Here is a 14,538-nt window from a genome sequence, read left to right on the forward strand (position 1 = left end):
TGTCCTAAGTGATAGGTGGACATCCTTTCTTCTTCATCTACTAGTATGTTGTTGTAAAACAGTCTTACAAGTCTTGGATAAATGTGTTCATTAATTTGTAAGATAGGGAGTAGATCTAAGTTTGCAAACCACTAGATTGTCTCTAAGCCTCTTAGCTCAGTTAAATCTACGTATTTGTCCTTGTTGACATTCCTAAGTTCAAAAGAGGAAAATTTTTTAGCATGGTATTTTGAATCGAAAAGGGTGGAATCAAAGTCTTCTACTAATCTCCTCTTTCCTTTGTCCCTTGAGGATCTTCTAGATCCCATAACTACTGCTGTTTAGGATAATAGTGATGAGCAAAAGTAAATGAATCAAGAAACAGAGTTTAAGGGCTTCTTAGAGAGTACCTTAATGAGATCTTCAAGAGAGGGAAGGAATGTTGATGCTTTGCTTCGAAATGAAGGGTATTTGGGATGCTAAGATGGGGGAAATGGGGATGGAGGAGGCTTAGGAGAGTAGAGGAGGGAAGGAAATGAGTTGGGGTCGGTTTCACCGCCGGCCCTAGCTTGAGTTATAAAGGAGCAGAGTTGCGGGCGGTTGCACCTCTGGCTGGAGCGGTGCAACCGCTTGCAACACGTGACAGCTGGAGGTGCTACCTCCAGCTGGGGCGGTGCCACCGCCTGGTGAACACTTGTTCTGATCTGAGAATTTTTTTGTCATGAGGAGAGTTTTCATTCTCAGTAATCAACTTTACTTACGTAATTACGTAAAAATTTTCATTTTAAGACAGGGACTTTGGCACGATCAAGGTAGATTTTTAATGTGCACATTCTTAATGTCGTACACATGTTTGTGATAGTTTCTTCAAGTTGATAAGTCTTGCAAGTTCATGACAGAGTTAGTCATTTCATGATACGAGTTAAATTAGAAGGTTATGAAAGGATGAAATTGATGGGTTCGAAAATCCAGGGAAATGTGAATTTGGGAATCATACGTTTCTAATTCTTGAAAAGTTAAACAGGACTGTATCTAGGTCGCATTTGTGATTTTACCCTTGTTGTTGTTTTCGAAGGTGACATAGCCTTCGTCTATGCTAGTGAGCTTAGAGAATTGAGATGGATCTCCGGTCATATGCCTTGAGCATCCACTATCAAGGTACCATCTCTTGCTCCTAGCTTGCGATGGTGTGGGTTTCTACAAGAAAGGATGATTTTTAGGTACCCATTTGCTTTTGGGTGCCTCAAAGATAGATTTACATTGTTTATCATGTTGCATAGAGTTTATCATGGTTCCTTTAGGAACCCAAATCAATTTGTTTGGACTAATTTTCTTGAATGGACAATAATGCGTCTTGTGTCCAATTTTGCAACAAAAGTTACATTTTGCTTGGTGTTGAACATGTAAGATGGGGCCTTTTATAAAGGTGGTTGGATTTAGGTGAGGACTTCTCACAAATCCAATTCCACTTCTTTTTGGAACGTGACCCTTGTTTGCAAGGATCATGTTCAATGACTTGCTACCAACCTCGAATTTCTTCAAGGTGTCCTTAAGTAGCGAGTTTTCTTTTTGGAGAGTTTCTAGATCATGACATTTGATACATGAATTTAAACTATCATGATATTCAATTTTTAACTTATCAAAATCACAAGTAAGACTATCATGCTCCTTTTTCAGTAATTTGTATTTTCTATTGATAATCTTGCATTCATCAAATAAGTCATGGAAGGCATTTAATAATTCAACGAAAGATAAATCAGCATCTAATAAATTTGTTACCTCCTCTCCGATGGCCATTAAGGCGTAATGAGCAACTTGCTCGGTGTTAGACTCCTCTTCTTCAGACGCGCTCGAATCATCCCATGTTGCTTTGAGCGCCTTCTTTTTTGTTGTTCTCTTTTTGGCTTGGGGACAATCACTCTTGTAGTGTCCCGGCTTTTTGCACTCATAGCAAATAACTTGGTCTCTCTTGGGTTCAAGTTTACTTTTAGTGTCATTCTTAAACTTGTTTCTTTTAATGAATTTTTTAAATTTTTTTGTTAGAAGTGCCAAGTCATCATCACAGTCCTCATCACTTGAGTTTTCTTTCAAGTGATCTTCCAAAGTTCTAAGTGTCATATCCTTTCTGTTCTTTAGAAGGATGTCTTCTTGCTCTTTATGAGCTTTGCAAGTCATCTCGTAGGTCATTAATGACCCAATTAGTTCTTCAAGAGGGAAGTTGTTTAGATCTTTTGCCTCTTGAATAGCAGTGACTTTAGGATCCCAACTCTTAGGAAGGGATCTTAGAATCTTATTTACGAGCTCAAAATCTGAAAAACTTTTTCTGAGTCCTTTCAGACCGTTGACAACATCCGTGAAACGGGTAAACATGTCGCCAATAGTCTCACTCGGTTTCATCCGAAAAAGTTCGAAAGAGTGTAACAAAAGATTGATTTTTGACTCTTTCACTCTACTTGTGCCTTCATGAGTCACTTCGAGTGTGTGCCAAATATCAAATGCAGTTTCACAAATCGAAACACGATTAAACTCGTTTTTATCAAGTGCGCAAAATAAGGCATTCATAGCCTTTGCATTAAGAGCGAAAGCCTTCTTCTCCAAATCGTTCCAATCGATCATTGGAAGAGAAGACTTTGAAAAACCATTCTCGACAAGATTCCAGAGTTCAACGTCCATAGAAATAAGAAAGATCCTCATTCGGGTCTTCCAATAGGTGTAGTCCGTCCCATTAAACATGGGTGGACGTGTAATGGAATGACCCTCTTGGTTTCCGGCGTAAGCCATCTCTCTTGGGTATTAATCTGTTTGAGAGTTAACCGGGCTCTGATACCAATTGTTAGGATCGAGAGCACTAAGAGGGGGGGGGGGGGTGAATTAGTGCAGCGGAAATCTTTCAGCGATTAAAAACGAAAGCTGCGTTCGTTCGATAAAAACTATTTTCATGCAAAAGCCGATTCTAAGATTACTTATGATTAAGTACAGTTTACATCTAAACACAGTTTGCGTCTAAGAGCAGTTTACGCAGTTTGCGTCTAAATGCAGTTTGTGTCTTAATGCAGTTTGCGTATAAATGTAGATTGCGACTGAGCACAGTTTGCATCTAAGTGCAGTTTGCATCTTAGGCTCAGATTGCGTCTAAGCGCAGTTTGCGCAGTTTGCGTCTAAGCGCAGATTGCGTCGAAGCTCAGATTGCGTCTAAGCGCAGTTTGCGTTTAAGCGTAGTTTGCGTCTTAAGCGCAGATTACGTCTAAGCGCAGTTTGCGTCTAAACACAGTTTTACGTCAAAACGTAGATTCGGAAAGATTTGAACTTAGACACTTGTTCGTAAAAGCGCAGAAGTTAGTTTGTAGTTATAAATGGAATGTAAACGTAAATTGCAGAGAAACTCGTTTGTAAAAGCGTAGAAATCAGTTTGCAGTTATAAACAGAACCAAGACGTAAACGTAAACTGCAGAGAAACTCGTTCGTAAAAGCGTAGAAATCGGTTTGCAGTTATAAATAGAATCAAGACGTAAACGTAAAATGCAATGTAAAGATCGTACGAAAACACTGATTTACGTCTGAATGCAGATTCGGAAAGAACATAACTTAGAGACTCGTTCGTAAAAGCGCAGAGGGTAGTAGCTATGTAGGAGGTTTGCAATAATGATAAAGTGCTCAAAGTAAAAGCAAACCAGAGATTTAGAGTGGTTCGGTCAGTCTTGACCTACTCCACTTTTGGCTTCCTCCACCGACGAGGTCACCGACGTCAACTAGAGGCCTTCAATAGGCAAAGGCCAACTGCCCTTTTACAGTTTCACTCCTTTTGACGGGCTCAAGAGACAACCCTTACAGAACCTTTCTCTCCTCTCTTTACAACTCAAGACTTGAAGAATAGAAAGAGGAGAACTTTTGGACTTTACACAAATTTGAGCTCTTAGAATCACAGAAAAGATCAAGAATTCGGTGTAGGTCTATATCTCTTCAGTGCTAAATGGGTGGGGTATTTATAGGCCCCAACCCAGTTCAAATTTGGAGTTCAAAACGATCAAATCCTGGAATTCTGGGATCAGGCGGTTGCACCTCCTGACTGGAGCGGTTGCACCGCCTGGCAGAGCTCGAAGACTGAGCCTCTGGGCGGTCCCACCTCTGTCAAGGGCGGTTGCACCTCTCTGCCAGAGCTCGAAGACCGAGCTTAGGCGGTTGCACCGCCTGACTAGAGAGGTTGCACCGCTTGGCAGAGCTCGAAACTTGAGCTCTGGCGGTGCTACCTCCTAACAGAGGAGGTTGCACCGTCCAGTCTTGCTCGGAGACTGAGCCCGGGGCGGTGCCACCTCTTGGCTGGGAGACATAGCCTGGGCGGTGCTACCTCCCTGCCTGGGCGGTTGCACCTCCTACAACAACCTGGGTCCGAATGGGCTGAACCATTCGACCCAATTTGAGTTCTTCAGGGGCCCAATTGCCCCAGGATTAAGCTAATGGGATCACCTCCCATTTCTAACTTAATCAAAGTGCTAACTACGATTATTTCCTAAGACATATTCTGCAGCTTGCTTCGGTGCGTCACTCGCTTCTTCCGACGAGTTTCCGACGAACTTTCGTCGATCATCCGATGAACCCTCGGTGATGCTCCTGCGGACTTCCGGCAAACTCCTGGACTGCGACGATCCACTTGGCAAGTTCCGACGAGCTCCTTTGGCAAGCTTCTGGACTTCTCGGATTTGTTCCCGCAGAACCTCCGACGATTGTCCGAACTTCCGTCGAGCTCTCTAACTCCCAACGTGATCATTGTTATGACTCCGGCGCAACTCCTGCTGCATGTGTTACTTTCATCGTAGTTAATCCTGCACACTTATCTCAACACATACATTAGACAACAAATGACAATTGACTTCATCATCAAAATCCGAGATTCAACAGGGAAATCTACTGTTAGGAAGTGTCAAATCTATCATAAAAATTTCGTAGAGATTTAGATAGAAACAATGTAGTATTAAGATGAAACAAACAGTGCTATGTGGCTAAAATTTTACAGTGCAGATTTTCAAGTATAGCAGATTAGACGTAAAATATCAATGGTTTATATTGAGAATTTTTTGACAAAACCAAAGGAAATCTGCTGTTAGGAAATGTCAAAGATGTCATAAAAATTTCGTAGAGATTTGGATAGAAAAAACACAATAGCAAGATCAAACAAACGGTGCTATACGGTTGGAATTCTGCAATGTATCTTTCGTCGTAGAGATGAAAACTTTATGATGAAAAGTTTATGCAGCAATATAGGAATAATTTTTTTGAGATTTTTAAATAAGGATAACTAAATTGCAGCAGCAGTAAGGTAGGAAACCAGAACCTGTTGTAATTCACGGGGAGATAAAAGGATGATCCGCGGTGGTGGAGATGACGACGAAATTTGGCGACGATCTTTTAAGCAATTGTGGGAATTGCTTTGGGCGGTTGTGGAGGGTTGATGGATGGCTATGGAAGGGCAGCGAGATGCCAAGAACGCTGCTCTGATACCAGGTGTTAGAACCCTTGCAGATTCTAAACTTGGGGTTGATCTCTTTAGGGGATCGGTCTCCTTGGAACTTTATAGGGGTTCCTCCCTCCAAGTTACTGCTCAAAGGTTACAGAAAAGATTCATCTATTGCTTATCAAAAGAGGAGGAATACATGGTTATTTATAGGGTTTCTAAACCCTAACTTCTAATAGGACTCCTACTTAAGACTCCTACTTCTAACCAACTCCTAATAGGACTTCTACTCAAGACTCCTATTCCTTTACAACTCCTAATTCATCTCTAAGAAACAACCTCCTAACCTTAGCTGGCCTCTTCACCTCTTTAATAGGGGCCGGCTTAGGTAGATTTTACATAAATGTCCCTCTCAATTAGGACTCTCCTAGCTAGAGTCCTAACACAAGCCTTCCGTTCAGTTGCTGCAAGTCTTTGATTGTCCGGGGGGCTTGCATATCGATGATCGCTTAGACCTTTTCCGAGTTGACATCGACTCCTCTTTCGTGTACGATAAACCCGAGGAACTTCCCCGAGTTGACGCCAAAAACGCACTTTGCCGGGTTGAGTCGCAGACCATACCTCCGCAACGTGACGAATGTTTCGACCAAGTCGGTTAGGTGATCTGTGGTCGCGTGGCTCTTCACGATCATGTTGTCGACATAGACCTCGATATTTCGCCCGATCTGCTAGGCGAACATCTTGTTCACGGCTCTTTGATAGGTAGCACCTGCGTTCTTTAGCCCGAACGACATAACTTTGTAGAAATACACTCCTAGATCAGTTAGGAAGGCTGTGTGCTGTTGGTATTCGGGCGCCATTCTGATTTGGTTATAGCCGGAGAAGGAGTCCATGAATGACAGGCAGGCATGCCCGACAGTTGCGTCGACCAGCTGGTCGATCCTCAGGAGGGGATAGCAGTCCTTTGGACATGCGCGATTGAGACTGGTATAGTCAACACACATCCTCCAGCTCCCATTAGATTTCTTCACCAGGACTACATTAGACAGCCATCGCGAGTACTTGACTTCCTCTATGAAGCCGACCGCCAAGAGTCGATCCACCTCTTCACGGACGACCTGTTGTCTGTCTGGGGCTTGGCATCGTGGTTTCTACTTCACTGGCTGAGCATCGGGTGATATGTTCATGTGATGTTGGGCGGTCTTTGGATCGACGCCCGTCATGTCAAATGACGACCAGGCGAAGACGTCGGCGTTCTCCTGCAAGAAGTCGACGAGCTGCTCCCGCTCTTGCTCGGGGAGTTCTGACCCAACTTTGGTCATTCGGTCCGGCCGATCCTTCATCAACGGTATGTCACAGGTGGGCACTATCGGCTCAGGATGCGGGGTCAGCCGCTTCATTTCCCTTGGGTCCCCCAGGGGTCGATCGATCTTCGCCCTTTTGTGTAGCGAAACCATCGTCAGGTAGCACTATCTGGACTCACGAGGACTCCCCCAAACCTCCCCTATCCCCGCATGGGTTGGGAACTTCACCGTCTGGTGGTAGGTGGAGACTACGACTCTGATCTTGTTGAGGGTGGGGCGACCGAGGATGACATTGTATGCCGTAGGGAGATCCACCACTAAGAAGGTGGACATCACCGTCGTTGCTTTGGGCAGTGCTCCCAGAGTCAAGGGCAAGGTGATGGCTCCCAACGGTGAGATCAAGTCACCGATGAACCCAGTGAGCGCCGAGCAGATAGGCTCCAAGGCCTCTTTGGCTAACCCAAGTTTCTGGAAAGCATCAAGATATAGCACATCGGTTGAGCTCCTTGTGTCGATCATGATTCTCCTCACCTGGGCGTTGGCGATTTGAGCCATTATCACGAGCGTGTTGTCATGCTCTGGTCGCTTTGTGCCCTCGGGGGGGAATGCGACCTCGAGATCGGGGCCGCATCGGGGAACATCGACCCTAGCAGAGTGGGCGTATGCCTTCCTTCCAGACATACTGATCCCACCGGATGCTGGGCCGCCCGTGATGACGTTGATGTGGCGCTCAACGGGGCCCTCCGGATGGGGTAAGGGTTCCCTGTACTATCGGACGTACCGACCAAGGTGTCCTCTACGAACGAGCTCCTCGATTTGCCACTTCAGCTCACGACACTCCTCGGTATTGTGTTCGCTTTGCCAGTGAAAGCGGCAATACTTGGATTGGTCAGCGAGTTCCCGCAGATTCTTCATCGGGACGGGGGGCCTGAGCTGCCCTTTTTCCCTTATTTGGAGAAATATCTCCATTCGGGATGCACCCAAAGGGGGTATCGGAGACCTCAACGCGGGCGGGTCAGGTCGGTCCAGTCTGCGCCTCGGCGTGGCAGACTGTTGTCCCTGAGCCGGCTCCGGCCTGACCCTCTTGTGCTCCTCCCGCTTCCCGGCCATCCAGGCCTTGGCCGCGATGAACTGGTTCGCCCGTTGAAGCATCTCAAGTACCGTGGTGGGGGGTCGCTCCACGAGAGACCAGAAGAATCTGGAAGGCCGCAGGCCTATCATAAACGCCTGCATCAACAAAGAGGGGTGAGCATCCGGCAACCCCTAGATTTGTGCCGCAAAATGATTTACAAAATGGGAGAGGGGCTCGTCCTCCCTTTAGTTGAGCCCGAGGAGTAATGAAACGGACGATTTCGACCGGGTGTAGGCCAGGAAGTTAAGCTCGAAGTCCTTTACGAGCTGGTCGAAGGAGGCAATAGTCCTGGTCTTCAGGCCGCTGTACCACGTGCGGGCCGGGCCCCTCAAGTTAGTGGGAAATGCTCTGCACATCAAAGCATCAGAAGTTCCATACAGTGCCATCTAGGCGCGAAAAGCGGCTACGTGATCCATTGGGTCGGTGGAGCCGTCGTAAGCGTCTAGGGAGGGGAGTCGGAAGTTCGGGGGGACTGTCTGATCCTGTATCTCGGGTGTGAATGGAGGTCCCTGGTGTGCATCCTCCCCGGGCTCTCCCTTCGACCTATGAACCTCCTTCTGCACCTCGTCCAATCGCTGGCTGACGAAGCACAACTAAGCTCGAAGGGAGTCCGTAGAATCAGAAGATAGTGCCTCGGGTTCCGGGTGGCCTCTCGGGTTCGCCGTCACTCGATCCCCGAGTGGGGCCGATGGGACCCGAGGCGAAGCGGGGAGCTCCTGAGGTGGCGTGCGAGCTTGAACGGGTGGCTCTTATTGCCGCAGTGGTTGTACGGCCAGCGGGTGCAGCGGACAAGAGACAAGTGGAATAATGGATTGCACCATATCGGTCAGAGTTCAGACTTGATGCGTGAGGTCGTGAAAGGCCTCGGACGACACAGGTGACGGGTCGATGGGGGCGCCGTCGGGCGGCGACAAACCCGGGTCATTGAATATCTGCCAATAGTGCTCTGAGGTCGTGGCGGGGTGTTTGTCACGATGATCTCCGCGCGGGGGATGTTCCCCCGAAGCTCCGATCGGATGTGACCTCTTAGCCACGGGCTCGTCTGAGCCAATCTGGTGATCCCTCGACATCCGAGCCCTCCTTCTAGCGCCAAAAATGTTAGTGTAAACAACTTCAAGCCGTGGCCTCGAGGTCGTCGTAGCGTAGTTCGAGTCCGGATGATAGGGGATCTCCCTAGGATGTTTCCCGAGACTACTAAGGCGGCCGATTACGTTAGTCCGATCGGGACGGGGTCGTCGTTTCCACAGAGAGAGAAACCCCTTAGCCACGGGCTCGTCTGAGCCAATCTGGTGATCCCTCGACATCCGGGCCCTCCTTCTAGCGCCAAAAATGTTAGTGTAAACAACTTCAAGCCGTGGCCTCGAGGCCGTCGTAGCGTAGTTCGAGTCCGGATGATAGGGGATCTCCCTGGGATGTTTCCCGAGACTACTAAGGCGGCCGATTACGTTAGTCCGATCGGGACGGGGTCGTCGTTTCCACAGAGAGAGGAACCCCCCCCCCCCCGCCTACGCCTTTAGTGGACGACCTCTGCCTTCGCACCTGCACAAAGGTTGGGTCGGGGAGCTCGACCCGACCCCTCCGACGATCAAGTTAGTAGATAGTCGTAGGGGGTTTCTTTAGCTAAGTTCTGTGTGTTCTCCTCTTCTTCTCTCCCCTCGGAGCGCAAGGGTTTTTATAGTGAGAATTACCGTTGCCTGATGTGCTAGCCCGCAAGGAGCAGGACCGTACTTCTGGTAGCGTCTGAAGTTGTCGTTGGCGTGGCGTGAGGGATTGAACATGAACAGGGCGTTAATGCGCCTTGGTAGGCGTTTCGATCCACGTTGACCAGGTGCCTCATTAAGTCAACAGAGGCGTGATGCATCATCTGGTGCAACTAATGTCACGTGAGTCTTATCGTAATTATTACCCTCATCACCTAGTATCCACACACAAGCAGCAATGAGATCAACTGCCTCCATCATATAAATGAGTATATAGTATACTGATCTATCCGGTTATCTCAGTGTCCCTCTCGAGTAACCTATAATCGAGAATATTTAGGGTTTGTGTTTATAGGTAAATTGATATTATTATCATGATCTTATTAATTATTGGTTTGATCGAAGTTCGTTAAATTATTATTAATTTAAATATAATTAAGTTGATGATATTATCATATGATGTGAAGAATCCAATGCGTGTGACTACTTCTTTGGCTGGCTGTCTGTGCAGGAAACAGCCAAGATTGGATCCCTTCGGTAATCGAGACATGTCTCGCTCTCGCCATAAATTTCTTATCTATCGCAAGCTACAGTTTAATATGGTACAGTAGAAGACGACGCCGACACCGAAGTGTCCATCAGAAGACGGCGACGACACCGAAGTCACACATGACGGCTGGCCCGCTGAAGTGGGATGTGCTAACTACTTGTTATCCTTCTATTTTTACGATTAATTTTTTTTAATATTTAGATCTTTATATTTTTTAAAAATTATATTAAGATCTTTATATTTATGAAAATAAAACATTTAATCTTTTTCTTTCACATCATCGATTTTATTTATTTTAGAAAAATGATATTAAATGTTTCATTTGAGATCCCAATATAATTTTAAAATATATTATTAAGAAATAAGTAAAGCAAAAAAGATATGGTGTGATATGCATTAAATAATTTCTTTTCTAGTAATAATAATCTTAATATCTCAAGATATGAATTACATAATATTTTATCAATACTTTACTTTATATAAAATAATAATTTCAAATGTAATCTCATTATCTCATTATCCAAATGCTGTGGAGATCACCAAACGGCTGCAATGGGCTCGTCGCCTCACGCACTGTTCCTGCCATACCCTGCACAAGGCCATGTCATCCCCCTCATGGCGCTCGCCCACTGCTTGGTGGACCACGGCTTCAAGGTCACCTTCGTCAACACCGAGTTCAACTACGCGCGCCTCGTCGCCGCCTTGGCCGACATGGAGCAGGCTGCTTCGGGCCGAATCGAGCTCGTAACCGTCCCGGACGGGCTGGATCTGGAAGACTCCGGCGCGCGCAGCGACATCGGGAAGCTGACGGCGGGCATCCTGAAGGCCATGCCGCCCTGCCTGGAGGAGCTGATCCGTAGGAGAGGCGACTCCGACGATCAGATCACGTGCGTGATCGCCGACCAGGGCATGGCCTGGACGCTGGAGGTCTCGAAGAAGATGGGCGTCCGGGCGGCCGCGATCTGGCCTGCGTCGGCGGCGGTGCTCGCCACAATGCTGAGCATCCCGGAGCTGATCGCGCGAGGCGTCATCGACGCGAACGGTGAGAGCACATAGAATACGAGAACCAAGAAGACGAGCTCACAGACGGTGTCCTCTTTTCCGTGCAGGGTTGCCCATGGCGGAAGGCGTGTTCGAGCTCGGCCCAGGCGTGCTGCCCATGAACACGGCCTACCTTGGCTGGAACCACCTCGGGGATCGGACAACCCGGCCGATGCTCTTCAATTACATCTTCAACAACGCCCGGGCGACCGCCGCGGCCGACTTCCTTCTCTGCAACTCCTTCCAGGAGCTCGAGGCGCCGGTGTTCGCCTTCGCCCCGAGCATAATACCTATAGGGCCGGTGCGGGCGGCGCACCGGCCGGGAAAGCTGGTGGGGCACTTGTGGCCGGAGGACACGGCGTGCACGGCCTGGCTCGACGGGCAGCCGCCCGGCTCGGTGGTGTACGTGGCCTTCGGGAGCTTCACCATCCTCGATCGCCGCCAGTTCCACGAGCTCGCGCTCGGGCTGGAGCTGTCCGGCCGGCCGTTCTTGTGGGTCGTGCGGCCGGACCTGACGGACGACATGGCCGACGCCTACCCGCCGGGATTCATTGACCGGGTCGCCTGCAAGGGGAAGATGGTGAGATGGGCGCCTCAGGACCAGGTGCTTGCTCGCCCTGCCATTGGCTGCTTCATATCACACTGTGGGTGGAACTCGACCATGGAGGCCATCAGCAATGGAGTGCCTCTCCTGTGCTGGCCCTACTTTGGCGACCAGTTCGTCAACCAGACCTATGTTTGTGATGATTGGAAGACTGGTCTGAAGATGGTGGCTGATGAGAGTGGGATCATAACAAAGGAAGAGATCAGCTGCAAGCTGCATGAGTTGCTTGGGGATGTGGAGGTGAAGAACAGGGCAATGGCTTTAAAGGAAGCAGCTCATAGAAGTGCCACCGATGGAGGATCCTCCTACCAAAACCTTACTCGCTTTGTAGCTGCCATGAAAGAATGAATCTAAAGAAAAGCCTCAAAGTGGATCAATCAGCGTAAAATGATAGATTCCAACATTAAATCTTCAGAATAATTTACATAAACATGTACAATCTTCAAAGCCGAGCAATCTGTGCCACTCCTAACATCTACAGGTCGTCAACTAGTCACTGATAAGAAACAAACAAGAGTAAACATGTCTTTTAATCTGTTGCAAGTTTGGAAGACCGGCATAATGTGTTTGAGCAGTGAACAAGAACTGCAATGTGAAGAACATGAGATGACTACAAACGACTCACGCTGGACTGCTATTGCCAAGAAAAAGGAAGAGAATGGGAGGCCACATCCGAAGACCCTTCACCTCCCACATGAAAAATGTCCTGGCAGTGGAGATCAGCATCCGTATCAGCATCAGCATCAGAGATCAGAACTCCACCTGTTTGATCGTCCTCAACCCGTGAACATGAGAACCCCGAGTACTGGAGGCTCGAAACAAGAGGCTCTCCCACTGCAACCACACCAGCGGATAGCATCCGGCCGACGTTTATGCTTGAGGTCTGAGTTGGTGATGACAGAAGAGAGAGAGCACAATCGGAGTCGAGAACTTGGGTTAATCCATCGGAGAAGATCCTGCTGCTACTTTCTGCTGCAGAGACGGTCTCCATTGCTGTTCTGCCGTAGGCAGCTTTGTCTTGTTTGTAGATGTTGGAGAAGGATCCAGGGGGAAAACAATGGTGGCCATGTGTGTACAATGCATCTTCCTCCGTCTTGATGATTCCAGCCCAGCTGGGCTGTGTGGGAAGAATCTGAGATACGTGAGGATATGTTGAGAACCTCGTCCCTGCATGCATGGTTTCTGCACATTGGTTATCTATTCATGTCTATGAGAAGCAAGAAATCCATGCAAGCACTAACCTTGATAAAGTGGAAGCAGAGTGGGAGAATTAATCGACTCAGATTGAGGCTTTCTTCTGCGTCTGTTGTGTCCATCCAAACGCTTCCTGCAGCTTCGTTTCTCCTCATCAAACTCCGTCAGCAAGTGAAACCTGCAGGCCACAACTCAGAGGGTAACAGTAAAAGGAATCAAAACAGGTAGAAATGGGTATGTTCGATGCAGATATCATGGTAACTCCAGGAAGAAGCACTTCTGCTTCTGAGTTCGCATCCTGCAGCAACTAAAATTACAGACTCTCAAATTGTTGAGATGATGTCTACTGGTCTAGTTTCCTTGAAGCAAAGAATCAGCTAGAACTAAATAAGCATTTTGGAGCGGATTGGAGCTCAATCAAACAAAGGATTTGATGAAGAAACAAGCTTCTCTAGCGGTAAGGGGGATAAAGATGGGAGAGGAATCAGGAAGTGAATGCATCATCTATAGCTGATTTCCAAGACACAGGATTTGGATTCCCCGGAGACAAAGGAAAGAGCGCTGAAGAGTGAAGAGTACTTGAAATCCAGTGTTGGCCATGGAGACGCACACACACACACAGAACATGCACTGTGAGTTCTGCCATGCGTTGTGGAGATTGTGATTTACCTGCTGCACTGCTGACAGAAGCGCTGCTCGACGCCACCCACCACCACAACCGGAGTCTTGGAGTGCAGCTCGCACACCTTGTGGCGTCTGTGGTACTCCTTGCAGCTGCTGAGATCGGCCCTGCACCCGTCGACCAAGCACGACGCGGTCTGGCTCGCCATGCTCGGTGCTCGAGCCCGCTTGGATGGACTGCAGGCCATCGTCGTCGTCGTCGTCGACCGAGGTTGGTCTCTCCATTGCTCAGGTGGTCCGGCATCACCTGAGCCGCCCCCAAGCTTCAGGTCGACCGAGCAGCTCGGCCCTGCCATGGCGCCCATCTTGGCTTCAGCAGTTTGCTCCAGCTCTGCCAAACCCCACGAGGGGAGCTTGGGATCCCACTCCATGACCCTATCCCTTCCCAGTCCAACAAGGCAAAAGAGCAAGAAGACTGCAAATAGCTGAGCAAATCTCAGCAAAGAGAGATGTCAGCTCTACTAGTTCTTGCACTGAAGCTGCAGTAAGAGCTCAAAAGTGTTTGGAATATATCCAATAAAGCAAAAGATCTTATGAACTCGAGGCCAGTGAGGACTTACACTGAACTGCAACACCAAGAACACAGGGCTTATGCGATCCTTCCAATCATCCAATTCCTGGCATGGTTGCAACCACTACTGATTACCATTCAATATGATGGTTGAAAGAGTAGAAGACACAGGTTGACATATATATAGGTAGAGACAAGTATACATATAGGCATGAAAAGGCTATGACTACAATTACTGGGAGGAGAGGAACAGTGACTTGGATAATGTATTTGATGCTCTTAAAGAGTTCAGAGAGAGAGAGAGAGAGAGAGAGACATGCGCATGTTTCAGGGAGGGGGTTGAGAAGGGTGATAGGTCTTTTGCTACTGTGTGGATTATGCAACTGTGCTTCC

At 47.9% G+C, this 14,538-nt stretch overlaps 3 protein-coding genes across 4 annotated transcripts; 1 reads left to right on the forward strand and 2 right to left on the reverse strand.

Moving 5' to 3' along the window:
• Positions 1-6,897: 6,897 nt before the first annotated feature.
• Positions 6,898-8,250, reverse strand: LOC103995508 (uncharacterized). The gene is made up of 3 exons (XM_065141123.1): positions 8,077-8,250; positions 7,613-7,959; positions 6,898-7,495 (listed from the first exon to the last, which is right to left on the reverse strand). The coding sequence occupies exons 1-3, from the start codon at positions 8,248-8,250 to the stop codon at positions 6,898-6,900; spliced, it is 1,119 nt and encodes a 372-aa protein (XP_064997195.1).
• Positions 8,251-10,630: 2,380 nt separating this feature from the next.
• On the forward strand, positions 10,631-12,211 carry LOC135632645 (UDP-glycosyltransferase 83A1-like). Its single transcript, XM_065141285.1, has 2 exons — positions 10,631-11,156; positions 11,224-12,211. Exons 1-2 carry the CDS (start codon positions 10,667-10,669, stop codon positions 12,105-12,107), a joined length of 1,374 nt encoding a protein of 457 aa, XP_064997357.1. The 5' UTR covers positions 10,631-10,666; the 3' UTR covers positions 12,108-12,211.
• A 112-nt stretch (positions 12,212-12,323) lies between these two features.
• Positions 12,324-14,501, reverse strand: LOC135632646 (squamosa promoter-binding-like protein 16). Of its 2 annotated transcripts, none has more exons than XM_065141287.1 (4): positions 14,195-14,501; positions 13,623-14,059; positions 13,001-13,131; positions 12,324-12,926 (listed from the first exon to the last, which is right to left on the reverse strand). In XM_065141287.1, the coding sequence occupies exons 2-4, from the start codon at positions 14,003-14,005 to the stop codon at positions 12,394-12,396; spliced, it is 1,047 nt and encodes a 348-aa protein (XP_064997359.1). In that variant the 5' UTR covers positions 14,006-14,059; positions 14,195-14,501; the 3' UTR covers positions 12,324-12,393. The 2 variants fall into 2 exon arrangements, with proteins under 2 accessions (XP_064997359.1, XP_064997358.1); XM_065141286.1 differs by having other exon boundaries at positions 12,324-12,941.
• Between the last annotated feature and the right edge of the window lie 37 nt (positions 14,502-14,538).

Source organism: Musa acuminata, chromosome BXJ3-3 (assembly GCF_036884655.1).
Source record: "Musa acuminata AAA Group cultivar baxijiao chromosome BXJ3-3, Cavendish_Baxijiao_AAA, whole genome shotgun sequence".
In the NCBI taxonomy this organism is placed as follows: domain Eukaryota; kingdom Viridiplantae; phylum Streptophyta; class Magnoliopsida; order Zingiberales; family Musaceae; genus Musa; species Musa acuminata.